The 22,162-nt window shown below is 31.9% G+C and overlaps 2 protein-coding genes across 3 annotated transcripts in view; one reads left to right on the forward strand and one right to left on the reverse strand.

The window, feature by feature from the left end:
• The window catches only part of LOC124354728 (chromodomain-helicase-DNA-binding protein 1), a 77,172-nt gene extending 70,202 nt beyond the window's left edge, over positions 1-6,970 (forward strand). The window contains exon 29 of the mRNA XM_046805385.1: positions 2,396-6,970. Coding sequence (XP_046661341.1) covers positions 2,396-2,450 — 55 coding nt within the window. The 3' untranslated portion in view covers positions 2,451-6,970. The remainder of the gene's footprint in view (positions 1-2,395) is intronic.
• A 5,241-nt stretch (positions 6,971-12,211) lies between these two features.
• Positions 12,212-22,162, reverse strand: part of LOC124354730 (xaa-Pro dipeptidase) — a 163,781-nt gene continuing 153,830 nt past the window's right edge. For both annotated transcript variants that reach the window (XM_046805389.1, XM_046805388.1), the window contains exons 12-13: positions 19,229-19,380; positions 12,212-12,451 (exon numbers count right to left, since the gene is read on the reverse strand). In XM_046805389.1, the coding sequence (XP_046661345.1) occupies positions 12,406-12,451; positions 19,229-19,380 (198 nt within the window). In that variant the 3' untranslated portion in view covers positions 12,212-12,405. The remainder of the gene's footprint in view (positions 12,452-19,228; positions 19,381-22,162) is intronic.

Genomic DNA, 22,162 nt, shown 5'->3' on the forward strand with positions numbered 1-22,162 from the left:
TCTTTGGGTATTTTAAAAAGTTAACCGCGCTTTAATGAATATCAGATTTATTTTGCGCAAATAATAGGTATGTGTCGTTCAAATTCACCAGTTTTTAATATTTTTACAAAGTTACCATTTATTACAAATAGAAGTCACATACTAATATCTGTACACAGTTTGTAACTTTAAATCACTACTTCACAACTTTAAATTTATTATTGAATTCAACTAAAACGTGTGGAATTAGTATGTGTAGGTTGTGCTTCTTACAAAAGAGCAATGTCCTTCCACTACAATGACCAAGTTAAGAAAGAGGCCGGCAATCTCCCATTAGAATCGGTTTGACAAGACTGGAAGTCGTTAGTTTAGCCTTAGACCCAAACTGATGTTTGAATTTAATGTCTAGATCATGAACTTCTAGTTGCAGTTTAATAATTCAAATTTATTCCAATGTAAAGTTGACATCTTTTTCTTTATTAATTATTTTAATCTTACATTTAATGAGACATTTGTATTAGACAATTGTATTTCCGAATACCGATCTTGCCACGAACTATTTGAAAATTTAATTTTAATTAGACTGATTTGTTACAATTTCTAGGCCTATCTGGCATCACGTTATCAAATCATGTTTATTATTGATATTTATTTCTTTATTGCTTCATTTATATTTTTCACAGTGCATTCCAAATATTATGCACTCTCAAAACCTTTAATATATGTTTGGTTTTTCTTTTCTAACCAATTATTTATTACAAATACAACATGTAAATCTTATGTTTTTGGAATTTCTTTTATAAAAATTTCCAAAAACATATTCCACTGAATCTAAGATTTATATTTATTGCACATTTTATGATTTAGCAACATATTTGTCAAAAATATTGAGACCAAAAGTAAAATTTTGTTGTTATAACTTACTTCACATTTATTTAATCTTATAATTTTATCTGTTATTTATATAATTATATGACTATATTCAATTACAAACAGTATTTTTGTAAATTTTTTATAAAATGCTTGCTTTCCACAAAAAAAATCTGCCTGCCACCCGACAGGATCATATATAGTGTTTATGTATATGAGTCAGGTAATTCATATTGAACTTTATTCATGATGTAACTTATAAACTTTTCCAAATGTATAATTTATATATGTATATATAAATATGCTGGGTGTCTTAAAAGTCGGTCTCCCCCTCCCCCCCCCCCACCACTATTAACTTTCTTCCGAATAGAGACAGAGTGATTTAAATACGGGATGTTTATATGACCTACTAAGGAGTTTTTTATGTTTGACCATTTCTGGCCTTTCCCTAAAATGGAGTATTTTGGGGATAATTCAAAACTTTTAATAGAACCCCTAGCAAGTGATGCTTCATTTATAAAATATATTAAAAAGAAGAAGAACGGAAACAAACTACAGGTCTCTAATGTTACTCTATCAAATTTGGTGGTGTATTAAATTTTGAATTGTTTTATAAAATCCCAACTAAGTTACATTTAATTTTATTGTAAGGCAGGTAAAACATTCACTCACATTATAAAGAAGTTATTAAAAGAATTAACAACCATGAATAACATAGCATTTATTAGGTTTTGCTTTGTATGACCAAAGACCAGTAGGAAGTCCTGGGAATACCAATGGCTGGTTATCTCGTATTGGTTACCAGTTAGTATGAGACACATTCAGTTTTGTGGGATTAATGTAAAATATAGTTACAATAAATAAAACCCACAAAAATACAAGTTAGCAAGTAATTGTTGTCGTTTACACAAATTGCACAGTTTGTGCAACACACTATGCTATTCTGCTAAACATTATTGTGTGATTTTGTAGCCACCCCGCATCAATTTATGATCAACATTTTTTATTAGTGCTCTTAATATATTCTAAGCATATAAATTTATTTATTAAAAATATTTTGTAACAATTAATGCTTATATCAGTTGCACTATGTCTAGATTCTATATTTTATTGTGACACCATTCTGATCTCTACAATTATGAATAAAGACTTTTGTCTATTGTCTATAGATGAAATTTAGCATTCTAGGGTATTTACAATGCACAAAGTCCATCATACTGTGAACAGTAATTTTTATTTACAACTGAAATCATTGATTTGTTCTCAATTTTCTGGCTTGGGCTCAGTAGTTATGTCGAGATATATTTAATGAGAAGAAAAACTATGTCAAGTATTTGTACATATTAGTACTAGTCAGATGTTGCATATTTAATCATTATTGCTATAATCACAATAAAATCATATGTAAATGTCATGGAAGCGACTCAATTAGTGCTTGAAAATTATTTATAAAACACAAAAGGGCCAACAGATGTACTCTTTTTTTTTGCTTCCTTGAAACTGTGTTTATGCCTGCAACACTGATCAAAAAATGTATCTTCCTCAGGTTTCATCAAGGGATGAATCCCGGCTATGGGGAACCACTACGGTCCTGGATATGAGCAAGGCGGGGGAGCCATGTATCCGAGGGAACGGTACCCTGGACCTTCTAATTTTGGAGGAGACTGGCGGCGGGATAGCAGCAAGGAACGGGGTCCTGATACCGCAACCGCAATAGAGACTATGACAGAAGACCCCCAGGCCCAAATACGTAGTGACCCCAGTGTATAGATGTACAGTGTCATAGTTTACCCTAGACAGACCAACAAATTTATTTTTGTTTTCAGCTCTGTAATACTGATGATTTCATTTCTCTTTTGTATAAAATCGTACATAATAGTGATAAAAAGTAAACAAAATCATTATAAATTTGTTTTTAGTGTAGTTTTTATTTTTCTACGAATTATTGATGACGATCATTTTTATTGTTTTCCATTCTATTTAATCAGAACATTATCAATAATTTAGTCCTAATTTTAAAAATAACATTTGTGATCCGCATTGTAGTCTTATAATTGTTCTCTTTTTTATTTATTTTAAATATTCTTTGTTGTACAAAGAATATGTAAATGAGGTTAAGAACCAATTGTGTACAGTAAAGGTCTTGTGATGATTACCTCTTTTTTTACAAAAAACTTGTTATTGATAACTCGTATTTATTGGATTATTATTATTATGTAGGAGATAGTAAATAATCATTACGTTATCACATGATTACAAACCAATTTGTTTGTGTGATTTGTAGAGAGGGAAGAGTGGACAGATGTTTAGTTATGTTGCATATTATTTATGTTTCACGTATAGTTATTTGTATATACTTTTTTAAGGTATTTTAGGAATGAGAAATTACATATATTTCTGTACTAATCACACATATTATCAATGTCAATAGATTACAATAATTATTAAAATTTTAGTAATTAAAACTGTTTTATTGCAAATTCTTATTTTTCTATAGTACTTTTAAAGTTCCTTAGCAATTAATTGCTACAGTTAAAGTACAACTAAGTTTATAATTATGTAGGATAAAGATTACATAACGTATTACAATTAATTGAGATCCAACAGTTTTAACTAGGGCACTCACTACATTAAGATTACAGAATTTATTTTGTTGTAAATTGTCTACAAGTGTATAAATGAGCTAAAAAATCAATATTGTTTTGATGTACAATGTTCTAAAAATTATTTTCACCTTTTTCTATCTAACACATATTACATTAAAATATTGATATTGTTTTATTTATTTATAAGTCCATTTTCCAGTTGTAAATTCTAGTATTTAAATTCCAACAGTTTGTACAAGAAAAACATAAACACTGTTTTAAGACGCTTCATCCATAGCGTATTTAATATCCTGTTTTCTCTGCTTCTTGCCACTTGATAGATTGTATCATACATTGTTTATTTAGCATTGGAAAGGCGTATTAATTAAATTATGTATTTAAAAAATATATAAGTGCATTGAATAATTGTTTTTTGTTTCAGTATTGTTAGAGGAACTACCACATACTTATCTTAATTAAATAAAACCAAAGTACTGTACCGTAATTAATTTTGCAATGTGTAGCAAATTTAGAAGAAACATTATGGCCTCTTTCTAATCAGTAATTAATGAAAACTAGGAATCAGATGTGGTTAGTTCTGTCTAGGACTAGTTGGTTGGTGGTGGTATTGCAATGAATGTGCAATACAGATTTATCATGCTGTTGACATGAGCTTTTTGGATATATAGGAAGTATAGTAATATTGGATATAAATGTAATAAGAGAAAAAATGTTTTAATGATTCACTTCATCACAAAGGGTGCCTCAATTAGTTATTGCATGTTCCTAATAGACAAAATTAAAAAATTGGGCGTCTCACACTCAATATCTTAAATGTCTTGAATCGCAAATAGATAAACAATTGTCATAATTATTATTTTTAACTATCAATATTTCATTAAAAATCATGTTGGAGAACTGAAAGGAAATGCTGAGCCATAAGAATAGTAGAAATTGTGCTTAGATTAATAGGTTTACAGTAATTAACTACAGAATGCACAAAACTTGCTGGGCTCGTTAATTTTTCTCTATCTTTTTTCTTTATTAATGCTTGTTTAAATTTATAGGGATCACATATGAAATGCCAAGGAATAGCTCACAGAAAGATTGGAGGAGTAAGCAGTAGATCAAATTATTTATCTTGATAATCATCTCTAATATAGTAAATTACTTCACGACAATTTTTATTTTGAGGCAAAATATTCAAACTGTTACAAATAATTCTATGAGATATCCATAATTAATAATAATTAGAATCAAGTGGCATTAAAAACTGATTTCCAACACATTCCCATTTCCTCATTCTGATTTAAGTTGTCATAAGGTGATTGTGGATTGCTGTATGTATAAAACTAAGAAGAAAATAAAAATATTTTCTTGTTCAATATAAGTCTGTAATTCAATTGTGAGTAGCAATGAAGAAAAAAATCAAATAGCACCACAAAATCTTCAATTTGTCCATCCCCAATAATAATAATAATGGCTCAATATAAGAAATAAATTTAAGGCTTTTAATTAACATTTTTACCTAAAATGTAAGTATATTTTGCATTTGACCTTTCTATTTCTTTTGTTAAAATTTTGTTTTAGATAAAACAAGACTAAATTTAAATTAAATTAGGCTTGCAAATGTATTATTAATTTAGTAAAAAGAACAATTTACTTATTAATTATATTATAATTTGTGTCCAAAATATAATTTTAGAAACCATTTAATGATAGGGCAAATTATTTTAAATTAAAAAATTTGTTAAATAGTTTAAAGATACATTGTAATAATTTAAAAATTATTGTTATAATTCTTGTACAAATACTTTCACATATAGATAAAGCCATGTATTTAAAGTCAAACATAACCAGATGGATGGGATTTGTGTAGAATGTAGTAAACATATACGTTAAATGTTACTTTTAAAATATGCAAATTATGTACAATTGTTAGTTTAAATGGTTTGGTTTAATTGTTCCAGTTTTTATGTTCAAAATACCAACAGTGGTGTTGCAAAAGATATGAAAAGGAAGTATAATGGCAGAATAAAGCTTGATTAAGCCTTAAAGGATAAAATTATGATATTTCAATGTTTTAGGATTGGAAATGTAAGCCTTACAATATTAATATATTAACACCATCCCAAGATCTCCAAGTGGTGTACAAAGTAATTAAAAAATTTTCAGGGATAACTTTGTTACATAATAGAATTGTTCACTGTAGTTGCGTGGTAAAGTCACAGTATATTGATATTTTGCCATTACTATAAGTTTACTTAAGACAAAGTGGGAGAGGAAAGTAAATAAGACAAAGTTAGTGTTGCACACAAACACTTCAAGAGGAAAATGGTCCATATAAAAATGTTTATTGATTGTGTATCTGCAGAAGGTTTTGTCTGTGTGATATTAGGATTAAGAGGTCATAAGATTTGATTCGCAAGTTTCACGCTTGTGGGTTGAAGGTTTTTGGGATCAGAATATTTTGGCTTTTGGTATCTGTGACTGTTCATGCATTTACAGAGGTTAGGTCTAAATACTGACCAAGGTTCTGCTTGTTGTAGTACAGCTAAACACTGCTCTGGCTAATATAATGCCTCGGTAAACGCATAAGTGGTCACAGACATGGCTAGGTCTGAAACATGTGACAAACATTTCCCTTCAATGTATTACCTCACCAGGTTTACATTCCTTAACCTTCCTTCGAATTTGGTCTTCACCCAAATTCAGTAATCATTTTCATACAACCCAATTTCCTGTTTGATGTGTAACAGCTGTCACCTTGAAGGAGGAACTTTTCTTGTTGGAAAACAGATAATTGCTGTAAAAGAAAAGACCCAAATGGCCAATCATTTCAATTGTATTGCCAAGGCCTAAAAGATTCCATCAGCATCTTTGATAAGGAAATGCTTTGTACAATATTATAAAATTATTGGAAAATTGTGTATTTTCTTTTACAGCAATAATAAATCAAATTCAAGTCACAGTTTCTACCTTGTGTTATTGGCCTTCTATTCTCACCAAATTTTAAGGAAAGCCTCTAAACACAAACATTAAAATTGGTAAACAAATTAAATATTGTAATCACTTTTATAGTATCTTCTTTCAAATTTTATATTTAATGTTATCCTAGTGTAATTTTATGTTTAAACCTTGTGAAGCTGTCATTTCCTGTATATTTCTTGCTTGCTGTCCCAGAATCTTACCTAATCCATGTTAAATAAGAAACAATACCTACTTATAAACAGTTTAAATTTATGTGACCCGTTCATAATTATTATTTGTTATGATAATGGACTAATCCTTCAATAAGAAGTTTATTTGTATAAATTTACATGCATTTATACAGTATTGAAATTGTGTATTAGGTCTTTGAGATATGATTTCTTACCAACACTCAGGCCTCACAAACATAAAAGTCACATCTACTGTACAGAAGATCATGAAATAATTATAATCGCTGAAACATTACAGCTTTCTGTATATATTGCAGTTGTATATTTTAAGGTGATGTATATTTTTTGTTGAATAATAAAATGTATGCAAAAGCAGATGTGTTTTTTATTGTTATACTGAAATAACTTTTAGTAGAACAAAAAAGACAAAATCAAGATTTTAACCCGAGTTTTGATAGGGTAAGAGGAATACTTACCTTTGCCAATCAATTCCTTTTTGAGGATGAATAAAAATTAATACATGATAGGATCTTGTTCTTCAAAGAATCAACATCTCACTGTGTTTATGAAAGTGAGCTTCCAATAGTTATATGTTATACTGTATAAGTTACCAGGTGGCTCATGGTTTCATTTTTGGATTTTATTTATTTAGACTTAAAAATTCACAAATGCACGGCCATGCCAGGTTAGCACAAATTATCGACAGGATCCACAAGTAACATAATATATTTAAAACAAATACTAAGAGCACTAAATTAACACTCTGTGACTAAAGGTGGGGATTGAAATAAACTATATACCTGTGGCATTATAAATGTCAACAAAAATTCTATATTATATATTAGGAACTCATACTCTAAACATTATAGTGTAAAATCCTATTTTACAGCTTTTCAACAAAAATTTAGAATTAGTAGTCTGTAGTATAATGTTAAAAAATTGTTTGATCTGGACAACTTTACTAAGATCTTATAAATATGTGTTGGTAAGCACATAACTCAACAACGCCTGGACCACTTCGGTTAATTCCTTTTGTAAAATGTTCATTGAAATCCATGGAAGGTTTTTATGAAGCAAAATATAAGAAAAGTTACCTGGAATTTTTGAAATTCAGAAAAAATGTAGTTCTTGCATTTCATAATCCAAATTAAACTGGCACTAAACATCTGTTACATTTAAATTTGATGAAATGTTGCGTAACCTTAATAAGTATTTCTCCCTAGGCCGTAATAGGCTTCTCAGTCCTACTTATATGTATATTTTCTTCATCAGAACAAAAAGGCAAACCCAACTATGTCCCTGGAAATGTTTGAGACGCAAAGTATATTACAGAAGCACATAGTAGATGATTTTGACCAAAGTAGATTTCCAAGAACTGCATAATCGAACTATATAGTATTTTGATCCGAGGCAATATTGCAAGCTAAATTGTGACATAGTAAGTAAATTTAAACGGTCTGCAGTATGTACTGTTTAATATAAGTAGGGTTCTCGGCCCTATACTAAGTATACTTTTTTTTCTTCGACAGGACAAGGCAAACTCTAAAATGGTACTGGAAATATCTTAGACCTGAAATATGTATGTGATAAACTAGAAATAGACGCTTTTTGACCGAAGTAAGTTTTTGAGACCTGTGTATTGTATTTTCTTGATCGGGGTAACAAGGCAGGCTCAGCTGTGACATTGGAAATATAATTATTTGAACCAGAAATGCTCTTCCACGTGCAAAACATAATATATTAATTAAATTAAACTCTGATACTATTTACCATGAACTTAAATATTAAATAATATCTACCTGATGTATGCCTACTTACGTTTTAAAATTTTCATAGAACTCCATCATATTACATCATAAGTTGCTAACTAAGTAATGTAAGGACTTCGGTTCTAAAGATTGCGTGCGAAGCCATGGGTAACAGCAAGTTGTTTAATAAAATAGCTGTGTGTGTATAAAAATGTTTGTGAGAGTTTGATTTAAAATATTCAAAACGTATTTGAATGGAGTGAGGATAGCCACACCATTAACTTTATTTTAAAAATGTTGAATTTTGTTACATCAAATTCTTTTGACAATGATGTTACAATAGAATGGAATTGTGTACTCAGCCTTAATTTTACTTTCAGTGCTGGCTATTTTTTCAATCTTTACTCTATTTGAAACTTCAAAAGTACTAATTTATTGAACACGTAAAAGACGTTTAGAGGTTAGTATTTTCTCACATTAAGTTCTAAAAATCTGATTAATATTATTATTATTAGACATCTTCCTTGTAGGTTTTCAACTGTACTTTTATGTCTCATAGCAGCTATTCTCCAAACCCCCACTCCATACCATAGCATTGATTCAAAGAGGGGGAAGAGAGACTTGACCTCAATATTGACAGTTTCCTATTTTGTACATGTTTGCTAGGTAGGGACTGAGTTTCTTGAGAAGTCTATTACTATTTTTCAACCTCCAATCTCACACATGACCACTACACAGGCAGGTGTACAGTAGACGATTGCAAATTTTCCCTGCTACAAAATTTGTCACTGTCAAGTCCAAGTAGTCAGTTAGTGCTGAGCTGCAGTTGCATAAGTCAATGGGTACGAAGATATAAATAGGTTATGGATCACATCTTCAACCCTTGAAATGCGTGAGTGTATACTTTTTAGTGCTGTACAACCTGAAGCGCTTAAAGCCTTTGTTTCTCACCTCATGAACTCCTTCAGACATCCAACTGGTCGGCAAAATGGTGAACTAGATTAGCTATTGCCCATGAATCATGTGAAGTAGGTATGTAATAGCAACCATACAAACATTTTTTCAGTGTCAACAGAATAATACTTATTTATGAAATTGTACAGAATATAAAAATAAACTACAAGTAATATCTTGGAGTATTACATAAAGTCAATGATGTTCTTGTCGACCCCAGTAATGTCCAAAACTTTTTTCTAATTTCGAAAATATCGACTAGCAGTCTTTCCATCATTACTCGTTTCTGCTCCTAGTTTGGGAATATTGACATTTATTCCAAGCTCTTGCTGTATGATTAGTTTCCTGATAGCCATAATTTCCTTTCTCTCAGGTTTGGTGACACACCAACTTTTGAATTCTAGTCTATAAGAAATATGGAGTACACACTCCATAAATCGGATCCACTGTTGGGAGTATAGACATTTCATAATTATTAATACCCCATTCATTAAGATTTATTGTAGAACAAGTTATATTTTGTTCATTCATTTCTGATGGTTTAGCTCTACAAATATTACAAGAAACAGGGGAAGGAGTCTCAGTTACGGCTGCCGAACATACTATCAATCATGGTAAGCAGGAGATTGTGGTAAACTTCAAACTTTACATTTAAAATAAATACTGAAATTGATTTTGAATGTTTAATTTCTTCTTGAACATTCATGGCTTTATTCAAAATTTGATTAGGTGTTTCTTCAGCAAACTCAAATTTTAGGGGTCTGCAAAGACTTATAGATGAGGGGTGAAGGTTGTTCCAATATGAATTGTCTTCACAAGATAAAGGGGAAGCAGTGTGTGTGCAGAAAGCCACAAAGGGACCAATGACACCGTTATCACACTTTTATCTAATACAATGAAATTTTGTATGTATCAGCTGTGTCCAAATGATCCGTCCCACCGCCACCACTTCCATTAAAGAAATGACACTTTCAGAAGGAAGATTGTTAGTTGTGCTAAGAAGTTTTAAACATTCTCTCAGTTGTAAAATCTACTAAATCCTGCAAATTTACTACTGCTCCGACTTCAGATATTAAAACTGGTAGGTATCTGTTATTGCTTCCCAATTTGTATTATATGATAGAAATACATCACAGCTTTTGATTAAAATAAAACTTCTAATACTAATGCTTCGACAAATTAGTGTCAGTACATAATGCCAGGGCTTCCTTCTTGGACAACTTTGCACACGTATGATCATCTATTTTCGTATCTACACTATCTGTGAATTCAGATGAATTGTAGATACTGTCATCTGTTAGACAGTAGTTTATAAAATTCATCTGCTATTGACTTCTTGCCTGATGTATAAAAATTGTACACAAGAGCATATTGTAATTCCAAAATGGAATATTTTTCATTGATTAAATGAGCTTTTCATCTTTTAGAGAGGTCAGATAGACATTCAAAACTTTTTTCGGACCTACTACGACTTGAACTTGCCTTTCCCTGAATAGAGCAAGGAACATTTTCTTTCAGCCAGCAAAGCTTCATAACATAACTTTCTGGAATTTAAATTTTGTTAATAAGTAGTTTTATAAACTTTGTAAATACATCCTAAAAAACAATATATGAAGTTGTACAGACTGATCATTGCAAACGAAACTAGAGATGACAGTTCTCGTATATATACCATACATGCAGAACATGAATTACACAAAAAACTTTCATTACAAAAGCTATACAAAACATGTAATTGTCCATGTCTTTAAATGTAGGTTATTCCATCACATTATAAAGAAAAGAATGTAGAGCTTTTTAATTTTTGAACCACTTGATATTTTAAATCGAGAGCATGTGATCAATTCTACGTTTTACTGCATCGTTTGACATGCACAAGTTGCACAAATTTGTGCAACTTCACACCAATTTTGTTTTTCGAGTATAGTACTACAGGCAGGTAATATATAAGGTTTCATGAGTAACTCACCAATTGTATGAGGCGTCTTGGCTTTTACCACCAGCAAGAAGACAATTTTGTAGGAAACTATTAGAAACCTCCAGCTGAGTCGAGTTTCAAGACCGTCTTTCTTAGTAATGAAAAAGGAAGTAGACTTGTCTTTCAAAGTAGAACGATTTGTTATCAAATGTCGTTCCAATTGTCCAGGTATGAATAAAATATTAGAGTTCTTAAACGTAATGGTGGCCACAAACCTAGGTTGATTATAGTTTAGTAGGTTGAGAACTGCATAACTTTCAAATGTACAATTTCTAGAAACATATAAAAGAAATTAGTCTGTGGCCAAACAATGCCCTTTAAATGTGAATAGATCAATAATTGGAATGTTAAAGTAACTTAAACAAATATTTCATCTGTCTTGCTTATTTTTAATAGGCTGTACATTTATTTCAGTGCAAGAGATTAAATTGTATAGAATTATATTATCAGTGGTAGGGGTTGATGATAACCAAGTACCGATCATAGAATAGCAGCAGAGTTACGTGCTCAATTTGTTGTTGAGCGGAGATGTGCTATGTTACCAGTTGCATCAAAAGTGGTTACTGCCTGCTGCCAACGGAAACCATTAAACTTGGAGTTAGATCAGATTTTGGCTCTTTCTGGAGCTATTAACCACTGCATTAATGATTTTGCTTGCCAACAATTTCTTTCCCTTGATAAGTGGTGGCCATCCAGTTGTGCAGATCTTTGGTAACTGTGCTTGCTTCGACCACACAAACATTATAAAAAATGTTTCCAGAAATTTTTATAGCCAAAGTATTGACAAATACATCTATTACTATAGATAGAAATTCAGTGAAAGCGCTGCAATTTAATAGACTTTTGAAAGCTCTCCGTAAATGCATGAGTTAACCTATAAGATTAAGATAAATAAAAATGGGTTGTAGGTGCTAGAATGGCAGAAAAGAAACTAAATTTTACGAAAATAAATTTCTTTATTTAGGTTAATAAGAATTAACAACATTCACAAAATCTTCATTCTGTAGTAACCTGTGTATAATATCCAAGTAAAATAAGACATAAAATAATATTTTGTTCAGCATAATACAAATTAACATAATTTATTAAATATTCTATAATTTTGTGAATTGTCTAGTAATTTTAGTTTTTTAAGTGAAACTTTTATTTTCCTTGAATGCCTCGATCTCCTCGATTCTGAAACACATTAATTAAATATGTATTATAAACTGACAAATTCAAACATTTGTTCAACATAAACTACAGCAAAAATAAAGAAAATAATATTTTTAATTTATATTATAACAAGATTGTAGACACTGATCATGATTAAGTGAAACATTTCGAGAACTAGTGTCTTCTTCTGTTAAGTACAATACAATAGGTTAAGTATGTATAAAAGCATGGGACATTTAATGCCTGAAACCCTACTAACTACACAAAAACAAATAGTGATACACACATGGTGATGGGATGCTTGCCTACTATGGTGTAAATAATATTTAAGTTGTGAATTGGGTTGCTTTTCTTTCTTTGATGTTGAATTTCACATTATGTGTTTTGATTTATAAATGTTCTGTTATTAAATCTTTGGTGTGATTTGACATCCATAATTTCGTGTGGTGACAGAATTAGAATGTATTAAGAATAAAACTCTAATACAAAAGCTTTGACATTAAACAACAAATTGTCAAGTAATTAGGTTCTGCTCTTATAATGCTGGGTTTAATCTCTTGTTCAATCATGCCACCACAGGTACATAGTGTATGCCTTCTTTGTTTACAGTCGCGATTTGCGTGGCCACGGCCAGGGACCTGACAAACAGACTTCACATGATTTGAGTTGGAAACGTCTTTTCCACCAGCCCTTTCTATCTCCTAACTACATTATCAGTAAATACTGATTTATTTACTTACAAGTTGTAGTGATATTCATGGTTTGTAAACAAAATTCTACTAAAATGGGCAAAAAGGACAGACGATTAGTTCCCTTATCTACATGTCCAAAACGAATATAAGAAAGAACTTAGAATTATAAAACTGTACCTCGGAGGTAAAGGACACTATGTCCTTTTTTCTAATTTTTCAGGAGAGCAGTTTTAAGATTTTTTCAATTTGTAATCAGCAATTACTCAAATGTTTTTAATATTTAACCTATATTATGTTATTAAATTGGTATTTTGTATAATCCTTTTCATTTCTATAAAAAGTTACATACATGAAAATTTTACCTTTCATTTTAAAATTTTTTTTTTAAAAAAGGTATTGTTGGACATAGTGTTGTTTACCTCTGACAACTTTGTTAAAAATATGACATTGCATGTTAGGGGTTTATGAAGAAATAAACAAAACAAACACAACTTTCAAAATTAATTAAAAAACTATTGTTTTATTGGAAACCTAATGTTACAACAATTAAGTAAAGTTAAGAAGATAAGTCCCAACATTGTTATAGAGGCTCCATATCATCATCATCTTCTTGGGGTAATCGTTTGTGGCTGCATTGCTATGTTTTAAATTTTTATAAAAATCATGGCAAACAGATGGAATAAAAGGCAATAGTGCTATTAAGTCATTGTACTTTTGCTTCGTGATTGGTAATGGGCTTGCTGAGACTTGATTTAAATGTGCTGGAAACGTTACTTTTAGTCTTCGGCACCTTTTGAGGTCCACCTCATGCATTTGATCATTGAAATCAGTCTTATAAAATAGCTTTCCAATGTGTTCTTGTTTCACTTTGTAACATAACACAATGTTTGACAATAGAACAGGCTCATTGTTAACATTCTTTTTTCTATTGACAAAAGGAGGATTATCTGACTGTTTTTTATCATAACAGCATTTTCAAGTTTTTAAAATCTTGAAGTTCCATATTGTGCACTATGTATTTACTTGATGTGTGCCTAACTAGCTGTTGCCAGTCCCATGGTGTTTAAGATGGCCAAATTAGAGAGTTTCTTCCTTTTTCTTTTCGATCATTGCGTGAACACCGTCTGCCTCCCATATGGGGTGTGCCCTTTCAGTAAAAACTTCTGTGTTATGGTCTTTATTTGAGGGTAGGTATGCAGTATCCAAAAATAGCACATTAACAATAATTAAATTTTTGTTGTTTGACCATAGCAATTGTCGGTCCAAAGAGTGATCTCCTCTATTTGACTACCAGGAATTGTGTGGTCAGCCCATTTCAAAAATTGACGAAGCAATTTCATTTGCAACCACGGGCTCCCTTCGATTCGTCCCACATCATGCATTTGCGCAGAGGAATCAGCTGCATCATATAGAGTGAAATTTAAAGTCCAAAGCTTTCTTTTATAAAAACTAATGCAGTTGTTTGTTAGTGGTGAAGGCAAACATTTTTGGCAAGTCACCAGCTAATACTTTTTGTTTTGGTGAGTTTTTAGCCATGGTAAAATCCAACTGTTTTAAGTCATACCTAGTTTTGGATTCAATGAGGTGAGCATCATAATCAGCCTGTACAAGGTTTTTTTCATCTTCAGTCAGATCATTTTTCAATTTCGCAGTCAACATACTGCATGTATCGCAAGTGTCGATTTCGGGCGGTTTAAACGACAATTTGAATTCTTTATTGAAGATATCTGAGTATAACCACTTTTTTGCCCTTAGTTTTGGGTCAACATTACTTTCATTGCATTTGTCCATGTACAGTTGATACATTTTTTCTATTGTAAGTTCTGTGCCCAAAAAATGTTTCTCGCTCTTTTCCCTGGAATAATGGCTTTCATACTTTGGGAAGGAATTGATATGTTTGGTGTACACTATTTTTGATTTCGTCAGAAAGTTTTATTAATTGGCGTGTGCTTACCTCTTTGATCAGCCTGTATTAGACCTCCTGGTTCAATTTTTTTTAACACATTTAATACTACCAAGTTTGATATACAAAGTGTGTTTAAAAACATAACCTTACACACACCCTAAATCGCTGATTATCTCACTGTAAAATGGTAGTGTAGTGTGTTATTTTTAGATTTATTACTGTTTGGATCCCTTTTTTCTCACTCTAACAGTAGGGACGCTTTCAATACATGAAAAGATAAATTGCCTTTTAACATCTGTAATGTTTTCCTCATTCCAGTATGAGTTAAAAATGTTGTCTTTCGTTTTCTGGCAATCTTTCATAGCATTTTCATCCGACACATGCAAGGAGGCTTTAATTTTTTTTTTGCAGGCATGATTTTGCCTTTTTTTACTTAAATACTCCCTTTCCACCAGCTATTTTTCGTTTCCGAACATTACATGCCCATTCCTTTACATGCACTACACGTTTTTTTACCTTTCTGTTTACATTTAGATGCATTTTTTACCTCTCTTTTAGGAATATTTTTTCCTCTTCTAAATCAACTTCATGTTCATTTGAATCATCTTCATCAACTGGTTAGGTATAAATCTTCATCAAGTAGATTTTGATTTGTTAACGTACTAGTCAAAGGATTGGTAATAGATTTCGCCCTTACCTTATTTTTTTCACTGGTTTACTTATATTATGTCTCACATCATTTTCGTCTGACTCCGAGCTTTCAGAACTTTGAGGCTCATAGTTCTTGTCATTATCCGAATCATCGTCTCCCAAACAAATTGTCATCTTCAACCTCTTCATTCGCATAATCTTGTAAATTACTGCTGTGACCAGGTGTTTCTGAAACAAACCCAGCCATGATATAATTATTGTAGGTTATCGTTGGTAGGCCTATAATTGGCCAACACAAAAACAACCTTTATAACATAACATAAATGGTACTACATGTTTACGTAAATAAGTCACCAGAATCACACCATGTTCAAAACATGGTCAGAGTTTAAAAACAGACAAAATCCCATATTATTATAAAAGAACCATTCTATCTTATACTAACATTTTAAAAGCAGAGTGAAACTAGGTAAAGTTTGATATTGAACCTCTGTACAAAAGAACATACAATACTAAATGAGGTTAGAATTAATACTAAATCAGTGTTATTGAACAATAGCTTACCCTGTTGTAGATGTTGTTGCATTAGGAATACTTCATGACAGTAATTGTAGTATTTTTCTCCCACGAGAGTTGGAGAATCCATCTTACAATATTATTAAACAACAGCTGAATTGTAAAACAACATTTAACAATCTAACACAGTGTTGTAAATAAACAAAATGGTTGCAATATAACCAGGCACTTTTAGTTTTATGAAAATTCCACCAGGGGTAAACAACACTATGTCCAGATGGAGAATAACATTACACAGATCTAGTAGAGGTAAACCACACCAAGTCCACATGGTGTTGTTTACCTCTGAATGAAAGTGGACATGGTGTTCATTTATAAGTCGGTAATATGACTTATAATTGTCTCTGGACATAGTGTGGTATACCTCTGAGTAGAGTGAAAAATTCTGTATTCAACAGTGCAATAATCCCATTTTCGATAAAAATGGACATAGTGTCCTTTACCTCCCGAGGTACAGATAAAGAACCTGGAGAAATTTTTGCAAAAACATTAACAGCCTACCTGAGGTTACCAGGCTTCAAAAAACTCTTCAAATGGATCACACTATCCCTATGGTAACCTTAGTAAAGGCCAACGGTGACCTAACAGTGAACAGGAAGGAGACCTTAGAACTGCTTCTGGAGATGCACTTCCCGGGGGTCACTTGACTCGAAATGAGGATATTTATTCTCTAATCGAGGGGAGATCCAGCCGAGATATTGCTAAAGCCAGATAGCGATCTAAGAGACCATTTATAAACAAAAGATTTAAATGGGCAATAAGATCGTTAAGCCATTTAAATCTCCTGGAGCAGATGTAGTTTTCCCAGCCCTTCTTCAAGAGCAGCTGGACATCCTATTAAATACTCTTATCATTCTGTTAAGAAGCAGTTTTGCCTTAGGATACATACCAAAAAACTGTGTGAGGACAGCAATGGTGGTGTTCGTACGGAAAAAAGACAGGGATCCGACTAAACCCAACTCGTACAGACCCATAAGCCTAACCTCCTTCATGGTGAAAACTATGGAAAAAATAATAAACAGACACATAAGGGACATAATATTACCAGACCACCCACTTAGTCCCACACAACACGCTTACATAGAAGGTAAATCAACTACCACTGCTCACCACAGCTTAGTGGGAGAGGTGGAGAACACCTTTGAAGAAGAACAACCGGGGAATACATGGAGCTTTAGCGACTGTTTGCGGATGCGGACAACTTTTTCAACCCATGTATATTAGAGGATGCTCTAAGTTTTGGCTGCCACTCTAATAAATCCTGTGGATTCAATGAAGAGGATATCTATGGACTCAGCTGTCAGTGCAACAGCTATATGGAGGATATTTAAAGAACATAAAATGCACCCTTACAGAATAAAACTGCACCAGGAGCTTGAGGAGGGCTTTTAGATCCTCAACTTCGAATTGAATGTTGCATTTAAGCTGAAGAGAGGCTTTAGCATGATGAATCTTTTATTAATTAAGTTCTCTGATGCAAAGAAATAACCTTTTGAAGTAATGGGGAGGTAAACAAACAAGAAATGAGATATTAGGCCGTGGACAATTCACACCAAAGACACATGAACACAAACTGTAAAATCTTGGTGTGGAGTAGTTGGAAAGTATTGGCTCTTGCTTATTGGAGATGTACAAAGATATTTTGCAAACTATACTGCCAAGGTGGCTGAGAGATGTTACTCAAGAGTTCAAGGAGAGAATGTGGATTCTCCAAGATGGTGCACCTCCTTACTACACTATAAATGTTTGGGAATCCCTGAATCATCATTTTTGAAACAGTTTCATTGGAAGAGACGGTTCTGTCTCTTGTCCTTCTAAGTCACCTGACCTCTGGGGACACTGAAATACATCATACACAAAAACCAATTCACAACTCAAGAACACATGCAGATGTGAATTATAAATTTAATTGATGGGTTCAATTAAGAAGTGTTACGATCTGTTAGCTCAGCTATTCCTAGAAAACAACAGCACTTCAAGCATTTTAAAGGAATGAAAATATCTTTTAGATATTTCATTCTTTTTACTGTTCATTGTAGCTGCAGTGATAAAGTGAATTGGTCATTCTGGTTGAAGTGAATTTACTATTGTAGTGAATGCAGCTTTTTAATATTTAATTAAATCTTTTGGACTCTTAATTGCCTAACTACTTGCAGACAATGTAAACTTCCACTTGGTGCCCATCAACACAATTTATTTGAGCAAAATAGTAAATATTACAGTGGTAGAAAAATGTTGAAAAATACAGCCAAGCATTGTATTATTTGAAAGCTCATGTCAACGTATTGAAAAAAAGTGTTTGGCTTTTTTTGAAACACAGAAATGGCAATAAAAACAAAAGAACTTTTCAATACACTTTAGACTGCCCTTTAGAACAAATAAAGATAATTACATTTTTATTCCACAAAATGTTTGGGATACAAAAACCCTTAAAATGATAAACAACATAACATGTATTTGCATTTGAAGTTTTTGAAACTCAAACATGGGACTCTGCTTTAAGAACTGAAAACACTGTTTTAAAATTTGTTTACATTAATTCTCTGTAGTTAGCCATTTGAACAATAGACATTTGAGACAGGTGGTCTGAAAAATCCTGTATATATTTCAATAAAGATTGAATCACAAAAAGTACTTACTCCACCGGGACTCCTACCTGCACCTCTCACTTGCCATGTGAGTATGTTTAATTACTTATAATGAGTAAACAAGAGATCCGAGTTCACGTCCAATCAGAGCAAGTACTTTTTATTGTTCAATCATTATTGAAATTAAAGTAGATTAGTGTTGTTTACATAAATTTAATTAATACGTATAAACATTCCACATGACTTTTTAGTTGTTGGACAACAACTGATTCCTAAATTTCAGGTCCTCAATAAATTATAAACGTTATTTTAAAAAACAGAGTGATAATTTTTTAACTACAGCAGAAGCAGCTAGTTTAATACATAATGGAAGATGACGACTTACGTGCGGGGTACCTGGGTCAGGTTCTCGTGACCTGTCTCAGTGATAACAACATCGTCCTCGATGCGCACTCCTCCACTACCACGTAGTTGTTCAATCATTTCAGGCACCAAGAATCGTGAATGGGCAGGTGTTTTGAGTGCTGTGTCCAGGAGCTATGGAATATCACTTTTATAAATCCTTTTCGTTATCACTTATGTGAAATTATTAGTATAAGCATTTATTTTATTATTAGTAATAGAAAATTATTTTATAGAGCAATGTTATTCGCTGAAGCACACACAACTTCAGAGAACGGCTAGGGTTGACTATCTGAGTAGTATATGGTGTTCTCGGGATATTCAGTCGTGAACATTCACTGTCCAAATTTTTCCAATTAACAATTATAATTTGATTGTTTGCTGTTCAGATTTACCTTTCAACTATCTCATTCATAGTTTTATTTCAAACGTTTCTATTAAATACATTTTTTATTTAGCAGGTCAGCTTGTCATTACAATTTATATGTTTTGCTTTCAAATATTTATATTATTGTCTTGAATATGACTTTTATATAGTTTGACATATAACATATAGAATATGACATAATACAGTTTGGACATGACTGTTGTAAAACAACTGTCTGTATTGTGTTTTATACTACAGAGCTGCCACAAAATTTCACACAGATTTCATTAGTTATCTTCACAGTGAATACATATGGAACTTCGAATGAACATGCATTAACAAAGATATTAATGCGGGGTATTAACCCTGAATCAACATTAATATCTGGGGGACTATCATAAGGGGTTTAGTTTACCCTTCCTATTGATAATAATATAGGTGAGACAGACCACCCATTCGCGATGTATAGCGTCTAAACTGAGAAACCTACCTCTTTCGTTTTAACAATAAACAATCCATTTGGGATTTTAATGATTAATTTTGATCCCAAATATATCAGGAAAATCATTTTTAATAACCAAAATCATCATAAAAGGCACATTTGGGGAGTTTGATAATTTTTTAAAGTTTTTCGAATGTGAAAATAGATTGAGCTGTGTCATTTTAAAAGTTCTATTCACTGATCATTTTTTTAAAAAGAGGTTTTAATTTATTTTGCTTCTTGTATACAAGATGGTCCAAAATGTCAAAGTTCTATGGTTTAACAGTTTTATTTACTGTTCTCATTAAAAAATTAGCAAATCCAAATTTTTATCCAAGGTTACTAACACTTTGCACGCCAGCCCATTTTCTAGAAGTATCAGCCAAAAACACCAAGGCATTTTTCACCCTCTCCGCAAGGTTTCATATAAACCCTCATGTTTTTTTTATTTTTCAACATATCTTAATGATTTTTGTACTGTTCTTTTTCTTAATAAATTCTCTTTCAAATAAAATTGGTTTTATTAATTTTTATTATTAGTTTATGTTTGTAATAAAAAAGTTACACTAAAAAATATTTTTTAATTTGTAAAAAACATTTTTTTGCACACTTCAGCGATTTTCAAAAAAATATTTGGTGCTTTTCAGTTACACAGCACTAAATTATATATAATTCTTAACCTAATTATACAACTTCAAAAGCTTACCTTATGTACTATTGTGTTTATGATGTTGACATATATGTATGTAAATTTGGTCAGATGCTGAAGTAAAGTATTATACTGTGTATATATATATATATATATATATATATATATATATATATATATATATATATTTGTAAATTCACTATGCTCAGAACTAAAAATGTCAAACACACAAAACTAAATAACCATTAGTTAGTCTTTTATTTATAAACATCACAAAACTAACAATTCACTGAGGTATGTACATTATTTACACTTTATTGACTAAGGCTTTTAGCATTGGTGTTCACCAAAACAAAGGGGGTGAACACCCCTCATACAGTTCTTACAAATAAGTCTTGATTTCTTCCTACGCCCTCCAGCTGCAGTACTTATTTTACTACATACAGCACAGTTCCTCTCCATATTTCCTGGTAAATGTTCTAAACCAAAACCATTTGGACCGTCTCCTCTGGCCATATTTCGGGGCTGATTATTTTTATCAAGCCACTCTTGAGAAAGGTCCTCAATAATACTAACAGTGAACTGAAGCCTTGACATTTATTTCCCAGTACAATTTTCCTTATATATTATATACGAATTCAGGATCATTCGGGCAAACACATTAAATGTGACTTTCTTCCAGTATTTTACTGTCCTTCGTTCATCTAGGTAGCAATACAACATTTGGTCTGACCCATCAACACCTCCCATGTAGTGGTTTTTTTGGTCAATCATTTCAGGTTTTGTTTTTGTTTCTCCCCTATTAAGCCTTTTTCTAGTTTTTTCAACATCTTTGGAGTACCCTTTGTAGACAGTAATATAACAGGCTTCTTTTGACTATTTTGTCTCTGTAAGCTAGCTTAAGAAGATTCTCATTCCTCATATAAAGTGATTTACCAACATCCAGTTTTGCCTTCATTGGGTCAGGTATTCCCTTTCTGTTTCTCCTGATGGTTCCTGTTATATAGGTAGATTTGCTGAACAAAAATTTTTCAAAAGGTATAGTGTTGAAGAAGTTGTCTAAAAATAAGTGGTAACCCTTTTCCATGTATTGACCAATTTGTAGTAATGTTTTGACGACTTTGTAGGCTAGACCATTTTCATTGTTACCATCTGCATCTCTTTTGCCTTTATAGCAGGTAAAAGCCAGGCAATATTTAGAGACAAGAGTCACATAACACCCACAACTTGATGCCCCACTTGTGGTGGTGTTTGTTTGGTAGATACTGAATAAGTTGAGAGTGACTATTTGTCCCTACAAGACTTTCATCAATAGAAACCTCCCTATGTGGAGTGTAGTGGGTCTTGAATAGCCTATTGACATGTTCTAATAGGGGTTAAAACTTTCCTGCAGGATCATAACCAGGCTGATCAAGTTTAG

Source organism: Homalodisca vitripennis, chromosome 2 (assembly GCF_021130785.1).
Source record: "Homalodisca vitripennis isolate AUS2020 chromosome 2, UT_GWSS_2.1, whole genome shotgun sequence".
NCBI lineage: Eukaryota > Metazoa > Arthropoda > Insecta > Hemiptera > Cicadellidae > Homalodisca > Homalodisca vitripennis.